At 55.2% G+C, this 25,993-nt stretch overlaps 1 protein-coding gene across 1 annotated transcript in view; it reads left to right on the top strand.

Moving 5' to 3' along the window:
* ILF3 (interleukin enhancer binding factor 3) overlaps nucleotides 1-25,993 on the top strand; it is a 28,140-nt gene that overhangs the window by 1,163 nt on the left and 984 nt on the right. The window contains exons 2-19 of the mRNA XM_064737261.1: nucleotides 1,159-1,254; nucleotides 1,340-1,566; nucleotides 3,987-4,167; nucleotides 5,364-5,511; nucleotides 6,772-6,863; nucleotides 8,073-8,168; nucleotides 10,187-10,298; nucleotides 11,807-11,904; nucleotides 12,667-12,778; nucleotides 12,870-12,998; nucleotides 14,992-15,191; nucleotides 16,826-16,996; nucleotides 17,179-17,316; nucleotides 17,579-17,755; nucleotides 18,943-19,099; nucleotides 21,308-21,361; nucleotides 24,443-24,784; nucleotides 25,815-25,946. Coding sequence (XP_064593331.1) covers nucleotides 1,252-1,254; nucleotides 1,340-1,566; nucleotides 3,987-4,167; nucleotides 5,364-5,511; nucleotides 6,772-6,863; nucleotides 8,073-8,168; nucleotides 10,187-10,298; nucleotides 11,807-11,904; nucleotides 12,667-12,778; nucleotides 12,870-12,998; nucleotides 14,992-15,191; nucleotides 16,826-16,996; nucleotides 17,179-17,316; nucleotides 17,579-17,755; nucleotides 18,943-19,099; nucleotides 21,308-21,361; nucleotides 24,443-24,784; nucleotides 25,815-25,946 — 2,569 coding nt within the window. The 5' untranslated portion in view covers nucleotides 1,159-1,251. The remainder of the gene's footprint in view (nucleotides 1-1,158; nucleotides 1,255-1,339; nucleotides 1,567-3,986; nucleotides 4,168-5,363; nucleotides 5,512-6,771; nucleotides 6,864-8,072; nucleotides 8,169-10,186; nucleotides 10,299-11,806; nucleotides 11,905-12,666; nucleotides 12,779-12,869; nucleotides 12,999-14,991; nucleotides 15,192-16,825; nucleotides 16,997-17,178; nucleotides 17,317-17,578; nucleotides 17,756-18,942; nucleotides 19,100-21,307; nucleotides 21,362-24,442; nucleotides 24,785-25,814; nucleotides 25,947-25,993) is intronic.

Below are 25,993 nucleotides of genomic sequence, written 5' to 3'. Positions count from 1 at the left end.
CGAGCGTGGCTTCGCCTGGGTCGCGCTTTCCCACGTTCAGGGCAGAAATTCCAGCCTTTTACGTCCTTTGGTTGTTTTTCCCTCCGTCCTCCCAAAAAAACGCCTTCGGGAGAGTCACTCGTTCCCTTGGGAGCGCGGGAAGTTTGGTGGATTCCTGCCGGGGGTGGAGGGGAGGAGGCGGTGAGGCCGAAACCAGGTGATATTCCAGAGTTTGTGCCGTTTCCAAGGGCAGGGATTGTTTCTGTCAGGATTGGGCTCCTGCTTTAACTGAACCTGTGGTTCTCCTCAAGAGACACAGGTCTGGTGGTGCTGCAGCAGCAGCTCCCAGATTTCTCCCTCCAAAAATAGTGGGATAACAGGGACAAAGCTGTTGTGATTCTGACTGTAGGAACAACCGGGGGGATTTCAACCCTTTCCTTGTCCAGCCTGAAGGAAACGGAGGGAATTTTAAGGAAAATAACGGGGCCTGCAGGGCCCAGCCCAGAGCAGCAGGCACCAGGAGATGCCATGTGGTTCCTTGGGAATGATTCTCCCTGCTCAGCCGGCGCCGGTCGGGGCTTAATTACAATTAAATCCAGATTTATGGCGCTGTTAAGTCATCGTGTGAATGAACTGGCAGGATTGGAGTCGCAGGGGTTTCCTTGGATGGAATTGTGTGTCCGTACAGCGGCTGGAGGGAATGAGTTTTCCTGGCTTTTTTATCCTAAAACTGTGAGCCCCAGCTCTGGGTGAGCGTGGAACAAATTGGAACAAAAAGGAATTGGAACAAAAAGGAATTGGAACAAAAGGCTCCTCTGCCCCAGCTGGGGGCAGTTCCCACAAAAAGGCAGGAATTTGGTGTCACTTGGGCTGAATCTGTTGAATTCCAGGACTCCTGAGCGCTGCGTTCCCACCTGGGTTTCCCAGGGCAGCTGCTCCATCCAGTGTGATGGAGAGGGGAGTTGTGTGTGCTTTGGAAAAGTCCCATTCCATGGGAAAACCTCCTGGGAATAAACGGGAATAGGGATTAATGCTCGGTGTGCTCCATTGTCAGCCTGCAGCTCTCGGGGTATGAGGAGCAGAGAGCTGGGCTCTGGCTAACGAGTTGGGATCTGTCTAATTGCTGTTGTGCCTCCAGCTCCGGCTGTGCCCCGGCTCACCCGCTCTCTGCCGTTTCAGACCCCGCAACGCCGCGCTGCCGCCACGCTCTGCTCGCCAGAGAAATCCAAATAAACCCCTCACCAACCTTCAGGCGGGCAGCAGAAAACAAAAATGGTAAGGGCCGGGTGGATTCCCCGGGGCGTGGGGTGAACATCCATATCCTGGCACTTCCTATTTCCAAACGTTCCTGCCCTGGCAGCGCCCGATGCGGATCTTTGTGAACGACGACCGGCACGTGATGGCCAAGCACTCGGCCGTGTACCCCACGCAGGAGGAGCTGGAGGCCGTGCAGAACATGGTGTCCCACACGGAGCGGGCGCTCAAAGCCGTCTCCGACTGGATCGACGAGCAGGAGAAGGTCAGCGGGGAGCAGCCGGAGAGCGAGTCCATGGAGACGGCGGCCGAGGAGGAGAGCAAGGAAGGAGGGTGAGCAGCAGAGCGCTGGTGGGACCATCCTGCTTTAGAGCCCTAAAATTCGCTTAGCCCCTAAAAACCTGCTGGGAAAAATTGGTGGAAAAGTTGTCTTCCCTGGCTGGGGAGTTAACCAAGGCAGGGTTGAGGGGAGTGCTCCAGGTTGATCCTCACGGATCCATTCTTCCAGTTGGATGGGGCTCCCCAAAATTCGCTTAGCCTCCTAAAAACCCTCTCATGATGGTGGAAAAGGTGTCTTCCCTGGCTGGGAACTTGAGGGGAATTAATCAAGATTTCGGGTTGATCCTCACGGATCCATTCTTCCAGTTGGATGGGGCTCCCTAAAATTCACTTTGCTCCCTAAAAACCCTCTCATGATGGTGGAAAAAGTGTCTTCCCTGGCTGGGAACTTGAGGGGAATTAATCAAGATTTCGGGTTGATCCTCACGGATCCATTCTTCCAGCTGGATGGGGCTCCCTAAAATTCACTTTGCTCCCTAAAAACCCTGTCATGATGGTGGAAAAGTTGTCTTCCCTGGCTGGGGAGTTGAGAGGAATTAATCAAGATTTCGGGTTGATCCTCACGGATCCATTCTTCCAGTTGGATGGGGCTCCCTAAAATTCGCTTTGCTCCCTAAAAACCCTCTGGTGCTGGTGGAAAAGGTGTCTTCCCTGGCTGGGAACTTGAGAGGAATTAACCCAGGCAGGGTTGAGGGGAGTGCTCCAGGTTGATCCTCACGGATCCATTCTTCCAGTTGGATGGGGCTCCCTAAAATTCGCTACCTAAAAACCCTTCATGATGGTGGAAAAGTTGTCTTCCCTAGCTGGGAACTTGAGAGGAATTAACCAAGGTCCGGTTGATCCTCACGGATCCATTCTTCCAGTTGGATGGGTCCTAAGATCACTTTGCTCCCTAAAACCCCCTCTCATGAGGCGGAAAAGGTGTCAGTCCCTGACTGGGGACTAGATGAATACAGGTTTCGGTTGTCCCACGGATCCATTCTTCCAGTTGGATGGGGCTCCCTAAAATTCACTTTGCTCCCTAAAAACCCGCTGGTGATGGTGGAAAAGTTGTCTTCCCTGGCTGGGGAGTTGAGGGGAATTAACCAAGGTTTCAGGTTGATCCTCACGGATCCATTCTTCCAGTTGGATGGGGCTCCCTAAAATTCACTTTGCTCCCTAAAAACCCTCTCATGATGGTGGAAAAGTTGTCTTCCCTGGCTGGGGAGTTGAGGGGAATTAATCAAGATTTCAGGTTGATCCTCACGGATCCATTCTTCCAGTTGGATGGGGCTCCCTAAAATTCGCTTAGCCCCCTAAAAACCTGCTGGGAAAAATTGGTGGAAAAGTTGTCTTCCCTGGCTGGGGACTTGAGGGGAATTAACCAAGGTTTCAGGTTGATCCTCACGGATCCATTCTTCCAGTTGGATGGGGCTCCCTAAAATTCACTTTGCTCCCTAAAAACCCGCTGGTGCTGGTGGAAAAGGTGTCTTCCCTGGCTGGGAACTTGAGAGGAATTAACCAAGGTTTCAGGTTGTCCTAGGATCCATTCGTCCGCTGGTTGGGGCCCTAAAATTCACTTTGCTCCCTAAAAACCCTCTCATGATGGTGGAAAAGTGTCTTCCCTGACTGGGCAGTTAACCAAGGCAGGGTTGAGGGGAGTGCTCCAGGTTGATCCTCACAGATGCATTCTTGCAGTTGGATGGGACACCCAAAATTCACTTAGCCTCCTAAAAACCCTGTCATGATGGTGGAAAAAGTGTCTTCCCTGGCTGGGAACTTGAGGGGAATTAACCAAGGTTTCAGGTTGATCCTCACAGATCCATTCTTCCAGTTGGACAGGGCTCCCTAAAATTTGCTTAGCCCCCTAAAAACCTGCTGGGAAAAATTGGTGGAAAAGTTGTCTTCCCTGGCTGGGAACTTGAGGGGAGTTAACCAAGGTTTCAGGTTGATCCTCACGGATCCATTCTTCCAGTTGGATGGGGCTCCCTAAAATTCGCTAAAAACCCTCTCATGATGGTGGAAAAGTTGTCTTCCCTGACTGGGGAGTTAAGGGGAATTAACCAAGGTTTCAGGTTGATCCTCACAGATCCATTCTTCCAGTTGGACAGGGCTCTCTAAAATTCACTTTGCTCCCTAAAAACCCGCTGGTGCTGGTGGAAAAGTTGTCTTCCCTGGCTGGGGAGTTAACCAAGGCAGGGTTGAGGGGAGTGCTCCAGGTTGATCCTCACAGATCCATTCTTCCAGTTGGACAGGGCTCCCTAAAATTCACTTTGCTCCCTAAAAACCCTCTCATGCTGGTGGAAAAGTTGTCTTCCCTGGCTGGGAACTTGAGGGGAGTTAACCCAGGCTCCGGGCTGATCCTCGGGGATCCGTCCCTCCGGTTTGGTGGGCAGTGGATCCCGCCCTCCTGAGCCTCTCCCGTGCCTCCGCAGGGATCAGAAGGCCACGGAGCAGCTGACGAGGACCCTGCGGGGCGTGATGCGCGTGGGGCTGGTGGCCAAAGGCCTCCTGCTGAAGGGGGACCTGGACCTGGAGCTGGTGCTGCTGTGCAAGGACAAACCCACGGCCAAGCTCCTGGAGAAGGTGGCCGATAACCTGGGAGTGCAGCTGGCGGTGAGTGGATGGAAATTCCCTCTGGGATGGTTCTGGTGCCCCTGCTCTGGCTTGGAAAAGCCATTTCCAGAGGAATGTGGTGCCATGCTTTGTAGTAAACCCCTCAGGTTTAGCCAGGGCCCCTTGGAGAATAGAATGCTGACACAGCAGCAAAGAAGTTTCCTGTCTCCAGGGACATCCGCCTTGTACCTTATCCCTATAGCCATGTAAGACAATATTGTGTTAAACCCTACCATTAGTCACTTATAGTCACTCTAACACCTTTGCCATTAATCAAAATTAAATCCAAGCCAAAAGTATAAAAGTAGCATACTGTACCCCTACTAACTCAGAAAAAGAAGAGCTGAGACCCTTCACAGACCCCTACAATAAAGCCACACTCGTGGAACAGCCAGCGTCTTCTGCTTCTCCTCTCTCTACCGTCTGCTGGAGCCTTAAACCAAGAGAAAAGCTACCTAACAAGCAAAACTGAAATCACAAAAGCTACCTAATCACTAAGAACTGAATATCTCCCTACTTGCTAAAAGCTAACCCGCAGCCTTAGTCTGAGAGCGAGCTGGCTTCTAGCACCCAGTCCCCTTAAAAACTGAGCTCTAGAGCTGTAACAGCTTGCATAAAATAAAACCAAGCAAAGCTCATTTAATGCTTTGGGATTGCTAACTGAATCTGTCCTTGTTAATTGTGGAATGGTTTGGGTTGGAAAGGATTTTGGAGCTCATCCTCTGCCATTTCCAGAGGTGCTTTGGGATTGCTAACTGAATCTGTCCTTGTTAATTGTGGAATGGTTTGGGTTGGAAGGGATTTTGGAGCTCATCCTCTTCCACAGGCCCCAAACCCTGTCCAGCCTGGCCTTGGGCACTCCCAGGGACCCAGGGGCAGTCACAGCTTCTCTGGGAATTCTATCCCAGCCCCTTCCTGCCCTCACAGGCAGGAATTCCTTCCCAAAACCCATCTCAATCCCCCTTTTCCCAGGGTGAAGCCATTCTCTTGTCCTGTCCCTCCATCCCTTGTGTCCCTCTCCAGCCCTCCTGGAGCCCCTGTAGGCACTGGAAGGGGCTCTGAGCTCTCCCCAGAGCCTTCCCTGCTCCAGCAGAGCATTCCCAGGGCTCTGGGATGATGGAATCATGGAGTGCTTTGGGTGGGAAGGCACTTTGGGACCCATCTCACTCCAACCCATCCCCACCCCAACGGCGCAGGCCATCACCGAGGACAAGTACGAGATCATCCAGTGCGTGGGCGACGCCGCCATCGTCATCAAGAACACCAAGGAGCCTCCCCTGAGCCTGACCATCCACCTGACGTCGCCCGTGGTGCGGGAGGAGCTGGAGAAGCAGCTGGCCGGAGGTACGGCCGGGCCGGCGCGGGGCGTCCGCGGCCAGCCAGCGGGAAAGTGCTCTTCAGCTTCAGCCGGAGCCTCAGTGGCAGCTCGTGGGGCCAGATCCTCACCAAATTCCTCACTGAGACATCCCGGGTGTGCTTTACCCGACCGGGCTTCCGAAGCTGAGGAGCAACTTTCACGCCGGATTTTTGCTCTATTTTGGTTTTTTTTTTTTTTTTTTGTTTTTTTTTTAAGTATTATTATTTTATCCTTTCTTTTGGTTCCACTTGGGCCTTTAGTTCACTAATTCATCATCTCGTTGTATTACTCGTGGTTTGTCCCCCGGCCATGTCAGTGCAGTGACATGAGAATAGAAACCAGATTTGTTTAAGAAACCCAAAAGCAAAAACCCCTCTCGAAGGCTTCTTGTGCGAGGAGTTGCATGTCCATGAACCGGGATGTTCCGGGATGTTCCCCGGTGTGTGTTGCAGCAGAACACCGGGTGCTCGGGGCTCGTGGCGCGGCTCTGGCAGCACCTCAGCTTCACAATTCCGGAAAGCGATGCAGAGTTTTGGATAAAGTTAGCTCCTCCAAATTCCCTTTGGAATCAGAAGCCAGCAGCTGCTGGTTGTGCGCTCCAATCCCCATGGGCTCCGTAGGGCCGGCGGTTCCCCCGCTCCGCACTAGCCTTATCTAAAACCCTGATCTCGAGCAACTTGGGGCGACTTGAGGCCCTTCCTCAGTTTTGCTGCAGCACAAACCGGGACCTCTTTGTGCTCTTGATTGTTGATCTCTGGTGTTGATCTCTGACCTCGTCTCCGAGCCTTCTAGTTTGTCGATTTTAGGGACGCTGGACCTTTGACCAACAGGACGTTCTCTGTCGCGGGCCGGGGCCGGGGCAGCCATCCTTCCGGGCGGAGGGTTCCCTGGATCCTCTCCAGCCCGGCCCTTCCCTCCTGCCCTCCCTGTGCTCCAGCTGGAGCCGGGCTCTCACCCCCTCAAATTTCCCCGTGCCGGCCTCGCCGCCGCCTCTCCATCCACCCAGCATTTATTGCTGTGCCCTCCGCCCGGTCTCCTCCTCCTCCTCCTCCTCTTCCTCCTCCTCCTCCCTCCATCCCTCCCTGGGAGCCAGGCGAGGCCGCAGCCCCTTCCCTCCCGCCCCCGGCATCCCTGCAGGATTTTTGGGGAGCCTCAGCTGCCCGTTAGGATGCTGCCTCATCCCCCTCGGCCCGACAGAAGCCCCTTGGTCAAACCGTGCCTTGTCTTCTTATTCCATCCACGACTAGAAACGCTCTCAGTCACCGACTCCCCGGACGTTCTGGACAGGCAGAAATGCCTTGCTGCCTTGGCGTCTCTGCGCCACGCCAAGTGGTTCCAGGTTTGCATTTTGTTCTTATATTTATCTTTAAGTAGAAGCGTTGGTAAAACTCTTGTAAGGGGCTGAGTGTTGTTGTTGGAGCTGGAGTCCCAAGTGGCCGCCGGACTGTGGGCGCTGCAGTGACTCAGGAGGAGCCTTTGCACGGAGCGGCCGCTCTGCGTGAGGAGGAACGTCCCCTCGGCCAAGACCTTGGTTAAGGCCTTGGCCAGCCCCTTGGCCAACACCTTAGCCAAGACCTTGGCCAACCCCATGGCCAACCCTTCCGCTGAGCCCTTCGCTAAGACCTTGGCCAACTCCTTGGCCAACTCTTTGGCTGAGGCCTTGGCCAACCCCTTGGCTAAGACCTTGGCCAACTCCTTGGCCAGTTCCGTGGCTGAGGCCTTGGCCAACCTCTCGGCCAACTCCTTGGCTAGGAGTTTGGCTAAGCCCTTGGCTAAGCCCTTGGCTAGGAGTTTGGCCAACTCCTTGGCCAACCCCTTGGCTGGGAGTTTGGCTAAGCCCTTGGCTGGGAGCTTGGCTAAGCCCTTGGCTAAGCCCTTGGCCAACTCCTTGGCCAACCCCTTGGCTGGGAGCTTGGCTAAGCCCTTGGCTGGGAGCTTGGCTAAGCCCTTGGCCAACTCCTTGGCCAACCCCTTGGCTGGGAGTTTGGCTAAGCCCTTGGCTGGGAGCTTGGCTAAGCCCTTGGCTGGGACCTTGGCTAAGCCCTTGGCCAACCCCTTGGCTGGGAGTTTGGCTAAGCCCTTGGCTAAGCCCTTGGCCGGGAGCTTGGCCAACCTCTCGGCTAAGCCCTTGGCCAACTCCTTGGCCGGGAGCTTGGCTAAGCCCTTGGCTAAGCCCTTGGCTGGGAGCTTGGCTAAGCCCTTGGCCAACCCCTTGGCTGGGAGTTTGGCTAAGCCCTTGGCTAAGCCCTTGGCCGGGAGCTTGGCCAACCCCTTGGCCAACTCCTTGGCCAACCCCTTGGCCGGGAGCTTGGCTAAGCCCTTGGCCAACTCCTTGGCCAACCCCTTGGCTGGGAGCTTGGCTAAGCCCTTGGCCAACCCCTTGGCCAACCCCTTGGCCGGGAGCTTGGCCGAGGCTTCGGCCAGGCCTCGGCTGCGGCGGCTCCAGGCCGGGCTCCGGCTTTCCCTCGGCAAAGCAGCACCCGGAGGGAGCGTCGGCGGCGCGGGCGGGCGCTCGGTGAGCCCCTGTCCGGTTTGCTTCCGCTTCCAGGCCAGGGCCAACGGGCTGAAGTCGTGCGTGATCGTGATCCGGGTGCTGCGGGACCTGTGCACGCGCGTTCCCACCTGGGCCCCGCTCCGAGGATGGGTAATGCATTCATTCATTCATTCATTCATTCATTCATTCATTGATTCCCTTTCTCCCAGTGCAGCTCTGCTCTTCCCGAGGCTCCAGGCTTGCCCAGCTTGGGGGTTGCTGTGGATGAACGGCTTCTCTGCACTCAGAGACACAAATGCAATGTCTGTGCTGCACGTGGGTTTATCAATTGTCAGCTAATTATGAGCTCACGGTGTTATCAGATTGGTAATGAGTTATCAGCTTACCTCAATACTGAGTTGCTTTGTCAGCTACCAGCTCAGGTTGTTATTGAATTGCTTTATCAGTTTACTATCGACTTGTTTTATCAATTATTAAGTCACATTATTATCAAAACATTTTTTCAGCTACCAAATCACATTCTTGTCAGTGTTATCAGCAGTTTCGTTACTATCAGATTGTTTTATCAGTTATCAAACCACATCATTATCATTATCAAATTGTTTTATAAATTATCAAGTCATGTTATCATCAAATATTAAGTAACAAATGGCGCTATTTTAAAATAGTTTTATTAATTTTCAAGTCCAGTTATCAAATCGCTTTATCAGTTACCAAACCATGCTGTCCTCAACTACCATCAGTTTCCTTTATCAATTAACAAACGGTTTTATCAGTCATCAAACAACTTTATCTTATCAAATCACATCACCAGCTTGTTTTATTAATTACCAAAGCACGTTGTTATCGAATGTTTTATCCCTTCATGACTTCCACAGCCTGGCTCCTCTCCTCCTGTGGGCACCAGAAGCTGCTCCCAGATGAGTCCCTTCCCTGGAGTCCTGTGCTGGGCTCCCATTTCCCAGCGCGTTTCCTGGGGTCCCTCTCCCAGGATCCCCTTTGCAGTCCCATTCCAGGGGGTCCCTTTGCCGGGGTCTCCTTTCTGGGGCCCTTCTCCCAGGCCCCCTTTCCAGGGGTCCATTCCTGGGATCCTTTCCCAGGGGTCCATTCCTGGGATCCCTTTCCAGGGGTCCCTCTCTGGGATCCTTTCCCATGTCCCTTTCTGGGATCCCTTTCCCAGGTCCCTCTGTGGGATCCCTTTTCCAGGGGTCCATTCCTGAGATCCCTTTTTCAGGGGTCTCTCTCTGGGACCCTTTTCCAGGAGTCCATTTCTTGGGATCCCTTTTTCAGGGGTTCCTCTCTGGGATCCTTTCCCATGTCCCATGTCCCTTTCTGGGATCCCTTTCCCAGGTCCTTCTATGGGATCCCTTTTCCAGGTCCCTCTGTGGGATCCCTTTTCCAGGGGTCCATTCCTGAGATCCCTTTTTCAGGGGTCTCTCTCTGGGACCCTTTTCCAGGAGTCCATTTCTTGGGATCCCTTTTCCAGGGGTCCCTCTCTGGGATCCTTTTCCATGTCCCATGTCCCCGTCTGGGATCCCTTTCCCAGGTCCTTCTATGGGATCCCTTTTCCAGGTCCCTCTGTGGGATCCCTTTTCCAGGTCCCTCTCTGGGATCCCTTTCCAGGGTTCCATTTCCTGGGGTCCCTTTTTGAGGGTTCCTCCCTGGGATCCCTTTCTCAGGCCCCCTTTTCTGGGGTCCATTTCCTGGGATCCCTTTCTGAGGGTTCGTCTCTGGGATCCCTTTTCCAGGTCCCTCTCTGGGATCCCTTTCCAGGGTTCCATTTCCTGGGATCCCTTTCCAGGTCCCTCTCTGGGATCCCTTTCCAGGGTTCCATTTCCTGGGATCCCTTTCCAGGTCCCTCTCTGGGATCCCTCTCCCAGGTGTCCTTTCCCAGGTCCCTCTCTGGGATCCCTTTCCCAGGCCCCCTTTCCAGGGTTCCATTTCCTGGGATCCCTTTCCAGGTCCCTCTCTGGGATCCCTTTCTGGGGTTCCATTACCTGAGATCCCTTTCCAGGTCCCTCTCTGGGATCCCTTTCCCAGGCCCCCTTTCCAGGGTTCCATTTCCTGGGATCCCTTTCCAGGGTTCCATTTCCTGGGATCCCTTTCCAGGTCCCTCTCTGGGATCCCTCTCCCCTCTCCCTGCCCTCACTCCCCTCCTTGCCTTGCAGCCTCTGGAGCTGCTGTGTGAGAAATCCATCGGGACGGCGAACCGGCCGATGGGCGCGGGCGAGGCGCTGCGCCGCGTGCTGGAGTGCCTGGCCTCGGGCATCGTCATGCCAGGTGAGCTCTGCCCACGTGAGCTCGGCCAGGTGAGCTCGGCCCGGGTGAGCTCTGAGCTTGGCCAGGTGAGCTCTGAGCTCTGCCCGGGTGAGCTCGGCCAGGGGGCTCTGAGCTTGGCCAGTGAGCTCTGAGCTCTGCCCACGTGAGCTCTGAGCTCTGCCCACGTGAGCTCGGCCAGCAGGCTCTGAGCTCGGCCCGGGTGAGCTCTGAGCTTGTCCAGTGAGCTCGGCCAGGTGAGCTCTGAGCTCTGCCCACGTGAGCTCGGCCAGCGGGCTCTGAGCTCCAGCCGGGTGAGCTCTGAGCTCGGCCAGGTGACCTCTGAGCTCTGGCCAGGTGAGCTCGGCCAGGTGAGCTCTAAGCTCGGCCAGGTGACCTCTGAGCTCTGGCCAGGTGAGCTCTGAGCTCTGCCCACGTGAGCTCGGCCAGCGGCCTCTGAGCTCTGAGCTCGGCCCGGGTGAGCTCTGAGCTCAGCCAGGTGAGCTCTGCCCACGTGAGCTCGGCCAGCGGGCTCTGAGCTCGGCCCGGGTGAGCTCGGCCACTGAGCTCTGAGCTCGGCCAGGTGAGCTTGGCCCGTGAGCTCTGAGCTCGGCAGGTGAGCTCGGCCAGTGAGCTTGGCCAGGTGAGCTCTGAGCTCGGCCCGGGTGAGCTCGGCCAGCGGGCTCTGAGCTCTGCCAGGTGAGCTCTGAGCTCGGCCAGTGAGCTCGGCCAGGTGAGCTCGGCCAGGTGAGCTCTGAGCTCCAGCCGGGTGAGCTCTGAGCTTGGCCAGGTGAGCTCTGCCCACGTGAGCTCGGCCAGCGGGCTCTGAGCTCGGCCCGGGTGAGCTCTGAGCTCGGCCAGGTGAGCTCTGAGCTCTGCCCACATGAGCTTGGCCAGCGAGCTCTGAGCTCTGCCCACGTGAGCTCGGCCAGTGAGCTCTCAGCTCTGCCTGGGTGAGCTCTGAGCTTGGCCAGGTGAGCTCTGAGCTCTGCCCAGGTGAGCTTGGCCAGGTGAGCTCTGCCCACGTGAGCTCGGCCAGCGGGCTCTGAGCTCGGCCCGGGTGAGCTCGGCCACTGAGCTCTGAGCTCGGCCAGGTGAGCTTGGCCAGCGAGCTCTGAGCTCTGCCCTGGTGAGCTCAGCCAGGTGAGCTCTGAGCTCTGCCCTGGTGAGCTCTGGCCAGGTGAGCTCCGGCTTGGTGAGCTCGGCCAGGTGATCTCTGCCCAGGTGAGCTCTAAGCTCAGCCAGGTGATCTCTGGCCAGGTGAGCTCTGAGCTCTGGCCAGGTGATCTCTGGCCAGGTGAGCTCCGAGCTCCGGCCGGGAGGAGCGCGGGGGGTGCCGGTGCTCGGGAGCCCCCCGTCCCCGTGGGCACACGGAGCTTTGCCGGCCCTGCCCCGTAGGGAGAGGCGCCAGGGTTTGGCCCCCGGGGATCCCACAGAAACCCCGGCGAGCCGCGCCTCGGGAGCTGCCCCAGGGAATTAGGGTAGAGACCCGGGATAATTCTCTGCATATCTTCCTTGTTTCCTGCCTTCAGATGGTTCTGGTATTTATGACCCTTGTGAAAAAGAAGCCACTGATGCTATTGGGCATCTAGACAGACAACAAAGGGAAGATATCACACAGAGTGCTCAGGTATAGTGTGACCTCCATCCGGCCCTTCCCAAACCCCGGCTCGCTCTGCTCCCGGCTCCCTTGGCCACCATAGATTAGACCCGTGGTCACTTGGCATCATGGTCACTCGGCACCGTGGTCACTCAGCACCGTGGTCACTCAGCACTGTGGTCACTCAGCACCGTGGTCACTCAGCACCGTGGTCACTCGGCACCATGGCCACACGCTGCTGTGATCACTCGGTGCTGTGGTCACTCGGTGCTGTGGTCACTCAGTGCTGTGGTCACTCGGTGCTGTGGTCACTCGGTGCTGTGGTCACTCGGTGCTGTGGTCACTCAATGCCACGGTCACTCGGTGCTGTGGTCACTCGGTGCTGTGGTCACTCAATGCCACGGTCACTCGGTGCCACGGTCACTCGGTGCTGTGGTCACTCGGTGCTGTGGTCACTCAATGCCACGGTCACTCGGTGCCACGGTCACTCGGTGCTGTGATCACTCGGTGCTGTGGTCACTCAATGCCACGGTCACTCAATGCCACGGTCACTCGGTGCCACGGTCACTCGGTGCCACGGTCACTCCACCAGGCCACCCCTGTGGGCCCCATAGTTTGGCCACCCCAGAGCAAAGAATCAGGAGTTGAGCAGCGAATTGTCCCAAGGCCCCCAAAAGCCTCGATCTCCATGGAGAGCCCCTCTGAGGATGGATTGGTGCAGGGGGGCTGTGGGGGGCTGCTGTGAGCACGGGGGTCTCAGGCAGCTCTGCTGACCCCCTCTCCTGTCCCCAGCACGCCCTGCGGCTCGCCGCCTTCGGCCAGCTCCACAAGGTGCTGGGCATGGATCCCCTGCCCTCCAAAATGCCCAAGAAACCAAAGAACGAGAACCCGGTCGATTATACTGGTACGTACTGGGAGGGAGCAGCCCTGCGCTCCCAACCCCAGGGTTTGGGTGGAAAACGGGGGATTTAGGGAGCGCTGTGCTCGTTGTGCAGTTCAGATCCCGCCCAGCACCACGTACGCCGTCACCCCCATGAAGCGGCCGATGGAGGAGGACGGGGAGGAGAAATCCCCCAGCAAAAAGAAAAAGAAGATTCAGAAAAAAGGTATTGAGTTAACGAGAGGTAGGTACGGCCTGGGGGTGCTCAGTGCAGGGCTGGGGGCTTGGGGGGCTGAAGGTTGGGGGTACAGGGTGGGGGGATGGAGAAAATAACTTAAAAGTGGAGATTTGTGCTGGGCAGAATTGAAACCAAGGAGGAAAAGGTCAGGATTGGTCTGGGAGGTGGAAAAGACTGATGGGAACTGGTCTGGAATTGGGAAAGGTCAGTGGGAACTGGTCTGGAATTGGAAAAGACCAGTGAGAACTGGTTTGGAATAGGAAAAGATCAATGGGAACTGGTCTGGAATTGGAAAAGATCAATGGGAACTGGTCTGGAATTGGGAAAGGTCAATGGGAACTGGTCTGGAATTGGGAAGGGTCAGTGGGAACTGGTCTGGAATTGGGAAAGGTCAATGGGAAGTGGTCTGGAATTGGGAAAGACCAGTGAGAACTGGTCTGGAATTGGGAAAGATCAATGGGAACTGGTCTGGAATAGGAAAAGATCAATGGGAACTGGTCTGGAATTGGAAAAGATCAATGGGAACTGGTCTGGAATTGGGAAGGGTCAATGGGAAGTGGTCTGGAATTGAAAAGACCAATGGGAACTGGTCTGGAATAGGAAAAGATCAATGGGAACTGGTCTGGAATTGGGAAAGGTCAATGGGAACTGGTCTGGAATTGGAAAAGATCAATGGGAACTGGTCTGGAATTGGAAAAGATCAATGGGAACTGGTCTGGAATTGGGAAAGGTCAATGGGAACTGGTCTGGAATTGGAAAAGATCAATGGGAACTGGTCTGGAATTGGGAAAGGTCAATGGGAAGTGGTCTGGAATTGGGAAAGACCAGTGAGAACTGGTCTGGAATTGGGAAAGATCAGTGGGAACTGGTCTGGAATTGGGAAAGATCAATGGGAACTGGTCTGGAATTGGAAAAGATCAATGGGAACTGGTCTGGAATTGGAAAGGGTCAGTGAGAACTGGTCTGGAATTGGGAAAGATCAATGGGAACTGGTCTGGAATTGGGAAAGGTCAATGGGAACTGGTCTGGAATTGAGAAAGACCAGTGGGAATTGGTTTGGAATAGGAAAAGATCAATGGGAACTGGTCTGGAATTGGAAAAGATCAATGGGAGCTGGTCTGGAATTGGAAAAGACCACGGGGAACTGGTCTGGAATTGGAAAAGACCAATGGGAACTGGTCTGGAATTGGGAAAGATCAATGGGAACTGGTCTGGAATTGAAAAGACCACGGGGAACTGGTCTAAAAGGAGAAAAGAGCAGTTGAGACTGATCTGAGATGAGAAAATGCTGGTCAGGACTGGTCTAAAATGGGGAAAGACTGGGCAGAACTGGGAAAAGAGTGGTCAGAGCTGATTTGCAGTAGGAAAACACTTGTGGGAACTGGTCTGGAATGGGAATAGACCAGTGAGAACTGGTCTGGAATAGGAAAAGATCAATGGGAACTGGTCTGGAATTGGGAAGGGTCAATGGGAAGTGGTCTGGAATTGGGAAAGATCATTGGGAACGGTCAATGGGAACTGGTCTGGAATTGGAAAAGACCAGTGGGAACTGGTCTGAAATTGGGAAAGGTCAGTGGGAAGTGGTCTAAAAAGAGAAAAGAGCAGTTGAGACTGATCTGAGATCAGAAAATGCTGGTCAGGACTGGTCTAAAATGGGGAAAGACTGGGCAGAACTGGGAAAAGAGTGGTCAGAACTGATTTGCAGTAGGAAAACACTTGTGGGAACTGGTCTGGAATGGGAATAGACCCACGGAAACTGGTCTGGAATGGGAATAGACCCACGGAAACTGGTCTGGAATGGGAATAGACCCACGGAAACTGGTCTGGAATGGGAATAGACCCACGGAAACTGGTCTGGAATTAGCAAATGCCCATCAGGACTGGCCTGAAACTAAAAAACACCAATTAGAGCTGGGAAATGCCAGCCTGGAGCCGGCTTTGCTCTCGGAAGGCGCCACCAAACAGCCCCAAACGCTGGGTGCTGGCTGTGCCCCTGCAGAGGAGAAGCTGGAGCCGCCGCAGGCCATGAACGCGCTGATGAAGCTGAACCAGCTGAAGCCGGGGCTGCAGTACAAGCTGGTGTCGCAGACCGGCCCCGTGCACGCGCCCATCTTCACCATGGCCGTGGAGATCGACGGCAGCACCTTCGAGGCCTCGGGGCCCTCCAAGAAAACGGCCAAGCTGCACGTGGCTGTGAAGGTGCGGTGGGAGTGGGATGGGAATGGGGATGGGGAATGGGGATGGGAAAGATGGGATGGGATGGGAATGGGAATTGGAGTGGGAAGGGGAATGGGAGTGGGAATGGAATGGGATGGGATTGGGAATGGGATGGGATGGGAATGGGAGTGGGAATGGGGAATGGGAATAGGGGATGGAAGGGAATGGGGATGGAAGGATAAAATGGGAATGGGAGTGGGAAATGGGGATGGAATGGGAAATGGGATGGGAATGGGAGTGGGAGTGGAATGGGATGGGATGGGATGGATGGGATGGGATGGGAAAGGGAATGGGAATGGGAGTGGATGGGATGGGGATGGGGAATGGGGATGGGAAATGGGAATGGGAGTGGAATGGGGATGGGAATGGGAATGGGAGTGGGAAATGGGATGGGAATGGGAATGGAAGTGGGAGTGGGGAATGGGGATGGGAATGGGAGTGGGAGTGGGGAATGGGAATGGGAGTGGGAAATGGGGATGGGAATGGGAGTGGGGAATGGGATGGGAATGGGAGTGGGAGTGGAATGGGATGGGATGGGATGGGATGGGATGGGAAATGGGATGGGAAATGGAATGGGAATGGGAGTGGGATGGGATGGGATGGGAAATGGGATGGGAAATGGGATGGGAATGGGAGTGGGATGGGATGGGATGGGATGGGATGGGGATGGGAAATGGGATGGGAATGGGAGTGGGAGTGGGAATGGAAGTGGGAAATGGGATGGGAGTGGGAGTGGGAATGGGAGTGGGAAATGGGATGGGATGGGATAGAATGGGATGGGATGGGAATGGGGATGGGGATGGAATGGGAGTGGGAAATGGGAATGAGAATGGGAATGGGAATGGGAATGGGAGTGGGAGTGGAATGGGATGGGAATGGGAATGGGGATGGGATGAGATAGAATGGGATGGGATGGGATGGGGATGGGGATGGGGATGGAATGGAAGTGGGAAATGGGATGGGAGTGGGAGTGGGAATGGGGATGGGAATGGGAGTGGGGAATGGGGATGGGGATGGGAATGGGAATGGAAATGGAAATGGAAATAGGAATGGGAATGGGATGGGATGAGAGTGGGAATTGGAATGGGATGGGATGGGATGGGATGGGATGGGAATGGGGATGGGGATGGAATGGGAGTGGGAATGGGGATGGGGATGGGAATGGGAATGGAAATGGAAATGGAAATAGGAATGGGAATGGGATAGGATGGGATGGGATGGAAATGGAAATGGGAGTGGGAGTGGGGATGGGAATGAGAATGAGAGTGGGAATGGGAATATGAATGCGAATGGGGGTGGGAATGGAAATGGAAATGGAAATAGGAATGGGATAGGATGGGAATGGGAATGGGAATGGGGATGGGAATGGAAAGGGAAATGGAAATAGGAATGGGAATGGAATGGGATGGGATGGGATGGGATGGGATGGGAATGGGATGGGAATGGGAGTGGGAATGGGAAAAGCAGCAGAACCTCCAGGCTGGGGTGGGAGCAGCACCAGGAGCTGCCATCCTCGGGTGTGCCCTGGAGTGCCCGCAGGATTTGGGAATGCTGAGCGTTACCGAGTCAATGGAAGGCCTGGAGCAGCTGTGCTGACCCCCCTGCTCCCCCCCCAGGTGCTGCAGGACATGGGTTTGCCCACCGGCGTGGAGGGCAAGGACTCCAGCAAGGGCGACGAGTCGGCCGAGGAGACGGAGACCAAGCCGGTGGTGGTGGCTCCTCCGCCCGTGGTGGAAACGGTGTCCACGCCCACGGCGGCCTCGCCCCCCTCGGATCAGACCCCCGAGGTGGGTGGGGGACACGGCAGGGCACCGTGGCACCGTGGCACCGTGCTGGTGCTGGTTTGGGTGGGTTTGGGTGGGTTTGGGGGCGGCCGTGGCTCCTTGGTGTCCTGCCCAAAGAAGCTGGGGAGCAGTTCTGTGTGTGCTGGGCACGTTTTGGGGCTCAGCCAGCCCTTGCCCGCCCGCAGAACGTGAAGCAGCAGGGACCAATCCTGACCAAGCACGGCAAGAACCCCGTGATGGAGCTGAACGAGAAGCGGCGCGGGCTCAAGTACGAGCTGATCTCGGAGACGGGCGGCAGCCACGACAAGCGCTTTGTCATGGAGGTGAGGGGACACCCCGGGGCCCCCTGCCCTCCCCAGGGCTCCATCCAGAGCTCTCGGCTGGGAGAGGAGCTTGGAGAGGCTCCTCACCCCCTTCCCAAGGGTTTGAATCCTCAAATCCAAGCGGTTTGCCTTGGGAGAAACCTTTTACAGCTCGTTAATGGGCAGGGACAGCCTGTGACACTCCAGCTCTGGGATTCCCTGTAGCTCTCCCATCTTTTCCTGCCCTTTCCCACCTCAATGTGTGCTTCCATCCCTTGCCAAGGTGGAGGTGGACGGGCAGAAGTTCCAAGGTGCTGGCTCCAACAAGAAGGTGGCCAAAGCCTACGCGGCCCTGGCTGCCCTGGAGAAGCTGTTCCCTGATGCTCCCGTTGCCATCGAGCAGAACAAGAAGAAAAGAGCCCCAGTTCCAGCCAGAGGCGGCCCCAAATTCCCAGTCAAAGTGAGTGAAACCCCCAATCCCACAGCCCTGCAATGGGGGAGAGCAGTGGGAACTGGTGTGGAGTGGGAAAAGACTGATGGGAACCAGGCCAGGATCAGAAAATACAAATCAGGATTAGTCTAAAACAGGAAAAGACCAATGGGAACCAGGCTGAGATCAGAAAATACAGATCAGGATTGGTCTAAAACAGGAAAAGACTGATGGGAACTGGTCTGAAATTGGAAAAGACCAATGGGAACCAGGCCAGGATCAGAAAATACAGATCAGGATTGGTCTAAAACAGGAAAAGACTGATGGGAACCAGGCCAAGATCAGAAAATACAGATCAGGATTGGTCTAAAACAGGAAAAGACCGATGGGAACTGGTCTGAAATTGGAAAAGACCAATGGGAACCAGGCTAAGATCAGAAAATACAGATCAGGATTGGTCTAAAACAGGAAAAGACTGATGGGAACCAGGCCAAGATCAGAAAATACAGATCAGGACTGGTCTAAAACAGGAAAAGACCGATGGGAACCAGGCTGAGATCAGAAAATACAGATCAGGATTGGTCTAAAACAGGAAAAGACCAATGGGAACCAGGCCAAGATCAGAAAATACAGATCAGGATTGGTGTAAAACAGGAAAAGACCGATGGGAACTGGTCTGAAATTGGAAAAGACTGATGGGAACCAGGCTAAGATCAGAAAATACAGATCAGGATTGGTCTAAAACAGGAAAAGACTGATGGGAACCAGGCCAAGATCAGAAAATACAGATCAGGATTGGTCTAAAACAGGAAAAGACTGATGGGAACTGGTCTGAAATTGGAAAAGACCGATGGGAACTGGTCTGAAATTGGAAAAGACTGATGGGAACTGGTCTGAAATTGGAAAAGACTGATGGGAACTGGTCTGAAATTGGAAAAGACCAATGGGAACTGGTCTGGAATGGGAAAATCCTGGGGTGTAACCCACCAGCCATTGGCTCTGGGGTTGGATCCTTTGCTGGGAGCAGAGCAAACAGCTTGGAAGCCCAGAACCCATCAGGTTTTGCAGCAAAGCCCCTCTGGATTTGGAGGTGCCTGAATTCGGGGTCCACCTCGGTGTCTCTTGTTCCGGGGCTCAGTTTTGGGAGGTTTTTGGGGGATCCCTCAGCCCCAGCTCCTCCAGGTGACCCCTGTGTCCCCCCCTCCTTGTCCCCACAGCAGCACAACCCAGGATTCGGGATGGGGGGCGGCCCCATGCACAACGAGGCCCCCCCGCCCCCCAACATGCGGGGCCGCGGCCGGGGCGGGAACCTGCGGGGCCGGGGCCGAGGCCGGGGCGGCTTCGGGGGCAACCACGGCGGCTACATGAGCACAGGTGAGGGGGGGGCGGCACCCCCACCCTGGCACCCATGGAATGTTCCATGGGGGAGTGACACCCCCTGCTCCTCCGGGCTTGGGGCTGTGGGGGCTGAGCGTTACAGAGCCCCCCAAAATCCCTATAAGGGAACAAATCCCCCTCTGGTGTTGTGGGTGTGGGGGCTGAGCGTTCCAGAGCCCCCCAAAATCCCTGTGGGGAGCAAATCCCCCTCTGGTGCTGTGAACTGGACATTCCAGAGCCCCCCAAATCCCTGTGGGGAACAAATCCCCCTCCGGGCTTGGGGCTGTGGGGGCTGAGTGTTCCAGAGCCCCCCAAATCCCTGTGGGGAACAAATCCCCCTCTGGTGTTGTGTCCTGAACGTTCCAGAGCCCCCCAAAATCCCCCAGAGCCCCCCAAATTCCCCTCTGGTGTTGTGAACTGGACATCCAAGCTGTGGGGGCTGAGTGTTCCAGAGACCCCCAAATCCCTGGAAAGGAGCAAATCCCCCTCTGGTGTTGTGGGTGTGGGGTCTGAGTGTTCCAGAGTCCCCAAAAATCCCTGGAAGGGAACAAATCCCCCTCTGGGCTTGGGGCTGTGGGGGCTGAGCGTTCCAGAGCCCCCCAAAATCCCCATAAGGGAACAAATCCCCCTCTGGTGTTGTGAACTGGGTGTTCCAGAGCCCCCCAAATCCCCCTCTGGTGCTGTGTCCTGGACATTCCAGAGCCCCCCAAATCCCGTGGGGGAACAAATCCCCCTCTGGTGTTGTGGGTGTGGGGTCTGAACGTTCCAGAGCCCCCCAAAATCCCCATAAGGGAACAAATCCCCCTCTGGTGTTGTGGGTGTGGGTCCTGAATGTTCCAGAGCCCCCCAAATCCCCCTCTGGTGCTGTGAACTGGACATTCCAGAGCCCCCCAAATCCTCCAGAGCCCCCCAAATCCCCCTCTGGTGTTGTGTCCTGGGTGTTCCAGAGCCCCCAAAATCACTGTGGGGAACAAATCCCCCTCTGGGCTTGGGGCTGTGGGGTCTGAACGTTCCAGAGCCCCCCAAAATCCCTGTGGGGGAACAAATCCCCCTCTGGTGTTGTGAACTGGACATTCCAGAGCCCCCCAAATCCCCCAGAGCCCCCCAAATCCCCCTCTGGTGTTCTGTCCTGGACATTTCAGAGCCCCCAAACCCCCCAGAGCCCCCCAAATCCCCCTCTGGTGCTGTGTCCTGGACATTCCAGAGCCCCCCAAATCCCCCAGAGCCCCCCAAATCCCCCTCTGGTGTTCTGTCCTGAACATTCCAGAGCCCCCCAAATCCCTGAAAGGGAACAAATCCCCCTCTGGGCTTGGGGCTGTGGGGTCTGAATGTTCCAGAGCCCCCCAAATCCCTGTGGGGGAACAAATCCCCATCTGGTGTTGTGGGTGTGGGTCCTGAATGTTCCAGAGCCCCCCAAATCCCCCTCTGGTGTTGTGAACTGGACATTCCAGAGCCCCCCAAATCCCCATAAGGGAACAAATCCCCCTCTGGTGTTGTGGGTGTGGGTCTGAATGTTCCAGAGCCCCCCAAATCCCCATAAGGGAGCAAATCTCCCTCTGGTGTTGTGTGCTGGACATTCCAGAGCCCCCCACATTCCCCAGAGCCCCCCAAAATCCCTGTGGGGGAACAAATCCCCCTCTGGGCTTGGGGCTGTGGGGCCTGAGCGTTCCAGAGCCCCCCAAAATCCCTGTGGGGAACAAATCCCCCTCTGGTGTTGTGGGTGTGGGGTCTGAGCGTTCCAGAGCCCCCCAAAATCCCCATAAGGGAACAAATCCCCCTCTGGGCTTGGGGCTGTGAACTGGACATTCCAGAGCCCCCCAAAATCCCTGTGGGGAACAAATCCCCCTCTGGTGCTGTGTGCTGCACATTCCAGAGCCCCCCAAATCCCCATAAGGGAACAAATCCCCCTCTGGTGTTGTGGGTGTGGGTCCTGAATGTTCCAGAGCCCCCCAAATCCCCCTCTGGTGTTGTGTGCTGAACATTCCAGAGCCCCCAAATCCCTGTGGGGAACAAATCCCCCTCTGGTGCTGTGAACTGGACATTCCAGAGCCCCCCAAATCCCCCAGAGCCCCCCAAACCCCCCTCTGGCGCTGTGTCCATGTCAGTTGGATTTCCTGGGGCCCTCCATGGGGCAGTGGCCCCCCAGATTTGGGGCGTTTCCCCCTTTGGGGTCTCTGTTTATTCCAACCTTTCCCTCCCCTGCAGGCGCCGGGTACGGGAGCTACGGCTACGGAGGGAATTCTGCCACTGCTGGCTACAGTGAGTGCTTTTTTCCACCCAAAATCCCAACAGGTGCTGTTGTGAGGGGACACAAATCTGCCAGGAAATGGCTCAGGGGAGGGGAAGCTTTTTTATTTTAATGGTTGTTGGTTTTTATGGAAACCAAAGCGTTTTCATCAGTTCGGTCTTAGCTTACAGCAAGGGGTTTTTTTCTTAAAAAATTCTTAGAAAATTCTTAGAAAATTAATTTTCTTAGAAAATTAAAATTTCTTAGAAAATTTTAATAAATCCCAGAGATTGGGTCAGACCCCTCTGGGTGTTGGGAAGACTTTTCCACATGGGTCTGGTGCAGCCCAGCCTTTTAAAGATGTGAAATTCCCTGGTTTGCTGGAATGCTTGGATTTGCCCCTGTGCTGAAGCAAATCCTCTGAACCACACTGGGAGTTGTTCTGTGCTCCCCATCCCGATCCAATCAATCAATATCCAATAATTGGGAATGTCGTGGATGCTTTGGGAAATCCTTGGTTGCCATGGAAAGTGCTTCAGTCACCCGGAGAATGAGATATCCCCAAAATCAGGAACTGAGGGGGATTTTGGAATTGGCTTGAGTCTCGGAATCCATAGAATTCCGAGCATTTTGGTCCTTTATTCCTTTGAAAGTTGTCTTTGCTGGATTTGGTGGCACCGTGGTTCCCATCTTTGAGTTAATTCCTTAATTTAACCAAAAAAGAAGGAAAAGGAAGCTCCAGGTTTAAACTGGGGTTCAGTGGATCCTTAAAATATTTGTAATAATAATTATCCCATTATATTATATATATATAATATATATATATATTATATTTATATATATATATATATATATATATTATATATATATATATTATATATTATATATATATATTATATATATATATATATAATATTTATATATATATATATAATATATATATATATTATATATTATATATATATATATATATATTATTATCCCAATAATAATTATAATTGAAAAAAAAAAAACAAAAACCAAAACCAAAAAACCATCATTGTTGGAGGTTGGCTTTTTTTCCCTCAAAAATAAGATTGGTTTTGGACGCTCCCAGTTCTCCGTGGAATGGCAGGAAAGGAGTTTGGCTGTGGGACCCTGAAGAGATGAAGGCAAACCCAGCTGAGCTCTGGATCCCGGGTGGAATTGCCCAAACCCCACGAGGATGAACTGCCCTGGTGTGGGCTCCTCATTCCTGGAGCAGGATCAACTCCAGAGCAGCTCCCACTGCGGGATGGGGCTGGGGCTGCGAAGGGCTGAGGGAGGCCCAGGGTGGATCCAGATGGGAGATCTGGTGGAGTTACAGGGGTGGATCCAGAGGGAATCACAGGGATGGATCCTGCTGGAATCACAGGGATGGATCCTGCTGGAATCACAGGGATGGATCCAGATGGGAGAATCTGCTGGAATCACAGGGATGGATCCAGATGGAATCACAGGGATGGATCCAGAGGGAATCACAGAGATGGATCAAGATAGGAGATCCTGCTGGAATCACAGAGATTGATCAGTCCAGATGGGAGATCCTGCTGGAATCACAGGGATGGATCCTGCTGGAATCACAGGGATGGATCCAGATGGAATCACAGGGATGGATCAATCCAGATGGGAGAATCTGCTGGAATCACAGGGATGGATCCTGCTGGAATCACAGGATGGATCCAGATGGAATCACAGGGATGGGTCCAGATGGAATCACAGAGTTGGATCAAGATGGAATCACAGGGATGGATCCTGCTGGAATCACAGGGATGGATCCAGATGGGGGATCCTGCTGGAATCACAGGGATGGATTCAGATGGATCCTGCTGGAATCACAGGGATGGATCCAGATGGGAGATCTGCTGGAATCACAGGATGGATCCTGCTGGAATCACAGGGATGGATCAATCCAAATGGGAGATTCTGCTGCAATCACAGGGATGGATCCACATGGAAGATCTGCTGGAATTACAGGATGGGTCCTGCTGGAATCACAGAGATTGATCAGTCCAGATGGGGGATCCTGCTGGAATCACAGGGATGGGTCCAGATGGATTCAGATGGAATCACAGGATGGATCCTGCTGGGGGATCCTGCTGGAAACAAAGGGATGGATCCAGGTGGGAGATCTGGTGGAATCACAGGGATGGATCCAGATGGGAGATCTGCTGGAATCACAGGGATGGATCCTGCTGGAATCACAGGGATGGATCCAGATGGAATCACAGGGATGGATCCAGATGGATTCAGATGGAATCACAGGGATGGATCCTGCTGGAATCACAGGGATGGATCCTGCTGGAATCACAGGGATGGATCCAGATGGATTCAGATGGAATCACAGGGATGGATCCTGCTGCAATCACAGGGATGGATCCAGATGGGTCCTGCTGCAATCACAGGGATGGATCCTGCTGGATTCAGATGGAATCACAGGGATGGATCCTGCTGCAATCACAGGGGTGGGCCCGGATGTGGGGTCTGGATGGGAGTGGCATCACAGGGACAGATGCACACGGGGGGGTTCTGCTGCATTACAGGGGGTCCCACTGGGGTCCTGGCGAGCTGAGGGGTCTCCATCAGCTCCAGCCCACCCTCACTGACCCCCTCCCCTCCAGACCACCCTCACCCTCACTGACCCCCTCCCCTCCACCCTCACCCTCACTGACCCCCTCCTCCCCCCTCCCCTCACACCCCCACCCTCCATCACCCTCCCTACCCCCTCACCTCTGACCCCCTCCCCTCCACCACTCACGACCTCACCCTCACTGACCCCTCCCCTCCACCCTACACCCTCACTGACCCCCTCCCCACCACCCTCACTGACCCTCACCCTCACTGACCCCCTCCCCTCCACCCTCACCCTCGACCCCTCCCCTCCACCCTCACTGACCCACCTCACCACCCCCTCCCAGACCCCCTCCACCCTCACCCTCCCACTGACCCCCTCCAGACCCCCTCCCCTCCAGCCCACCCTCACTGACCCTCACCCTCCCTGCCCCCCTCCCCTCCACCCTCACCCTCCCAGCCCCCCTCCCCTCCGGAGGGGCTGCCCCCCCAGCACCCTGACCCCCCTCTCTCTCTGTGCCCAGGCCAGTTCTACAGCAACGGCGGCCACTCCAACTCGGGCGGCGGCGGCGGCTCCTCGGGCTACGGTTCCTACTACCAGGGCGGCGACGGCTACACGGCGCCCGCGCCGCCCAAGCACGGCGGAAAGAAGCAGCAGCAGCACGGCGGCGGCCAGAAGGCCTCGTACGGCTCCGGCTACGGCGCCCACCAGGGCCAGCAGCCCTACGGGCAGGGCCAGTACGGCGGCTACGGGCCCGGGCAGGGCAAGCAGAAGGGCTACGGGCACGGCCAGGGCGGTTACTCCTACTCCAACTCGTACAACTCGCCCGGCGGCGGCTCCGACTACAACTACGAGAGCAAATACAGTGAGTGCGCAGGGAAGGGTTTGAGGGTCCGGGTTGGGTTAAAGGTGTTTGGAGGGGACCTGGTGACCCCTCTGGGCTGGGGCAGGCACGAGGGAGCTCCAGGGGTTCTTCCTGCCCCTCCCAGGAGCTGGAGCTGGGAATAAGGGAGGTTTGGGTTAAAGGAGGGATTTGGGGCTGGAGATGTGAATGAGGGAGGTTTGGAATAAAATGGATTTGGGGCTGGAGATGTGAATAAGGGAAGGTTTGGGTTAAAAGAGGGATTTGGGGCTGGAGATGTGAATGAGGGAAGGTTTGGGTTAAAAGAGGGATTTGTGGCTGGAGATGTGAATAAGGAAGGTTTAGGTTAAAAGAGGGATTTGGGGCTGGAGCTGGCAATAAGGGGAGATTTGGGGCTGGAGATGTGAATAAAGGGAGGTTTGGGTTAAAGGAGGGTTTTGGGGTTGGAGATGTGAATAAGGGAGGTTTGGGTTAAAAGAGGGATTTGGGGCTGGAGCTGTGAATAAGGGAAGGTTTGGGTTAAAAGGGTTTTGTGGCTGGAGATGTGAATAAGGGAGGTTTGGGTTAAAAGAGGGATTTGGGGCTGGAGATGTGAATAAGGGAGGTTTGGGTTAAAGGAGGGATTTGGGGCAGGAGCTGGGAATAAGGGGAGATTTGGGGTTGGAGATGTGAATAAGGGAGGTTTGGAATAAAATGGATTTGGGCTGCAGCTCTGAATAAGAGAAGTTTGGGTAAAAGGGTTTTGTGGCTGGAGATGTGAATAAGGGGAGATTTGTGGTTGGAGATGTGAATAAGAGAGGTTTGGGTTAAAGGGTTTTGTGGCTGGAGCTGGGATGACTCTGCCAGCAGAGGGCACAGAGGGGTAAATTAAATGCCCAGCCCTGGGCACATTCCCGGGGGACAATCCATGGCTCAGAACGCCCCTGACAGGCTCGGGCACCCAAATCCTCCTGGAATTCCGGGCTCTTGAGCCCCCTGAGGGTGCTGGGGGTCCCTGCCCTCACCCCCATGCCCACATCTCCCCCGTGCCCAGGTTACAGCGGCAACAGCGGCCGCGGCGGCGGCGGCGGCAACAACTACTCCGGGGGCGGCTCCTACAACTCGGGCTCCCACGGGGGCTACGGGGGCTCCGGGGGCGGGGGCTCCTCGTACCAAGGTAAGGCAGGTCAGTATTGGCACCCTTGGGTGGCGTTGGGGCCCTGCTCCCGCCCT

This window comes from Zonotrichia leucophrys, unplaced genomic scaffold (genome assembly GCF_028769735.1).
Source record: "Zonotrichia leucophrys gambelii isolate GWCS_2022_RI unplaced genomic scaffold, RI_Zleu_2.0 Scaffold_48_389894, whole genome shotgun sequence".
Taxonomy (NCBI): domain Eukaryota; kingdom Metazoa; phylum Chordata; class Aves; order Passeriformes; family Passerellidae; genus Zonotrichia; species Zonotrichia leucophrys.
This window is presented reverse-complemented; position numbering and strand designations above follow the sequence as displayed.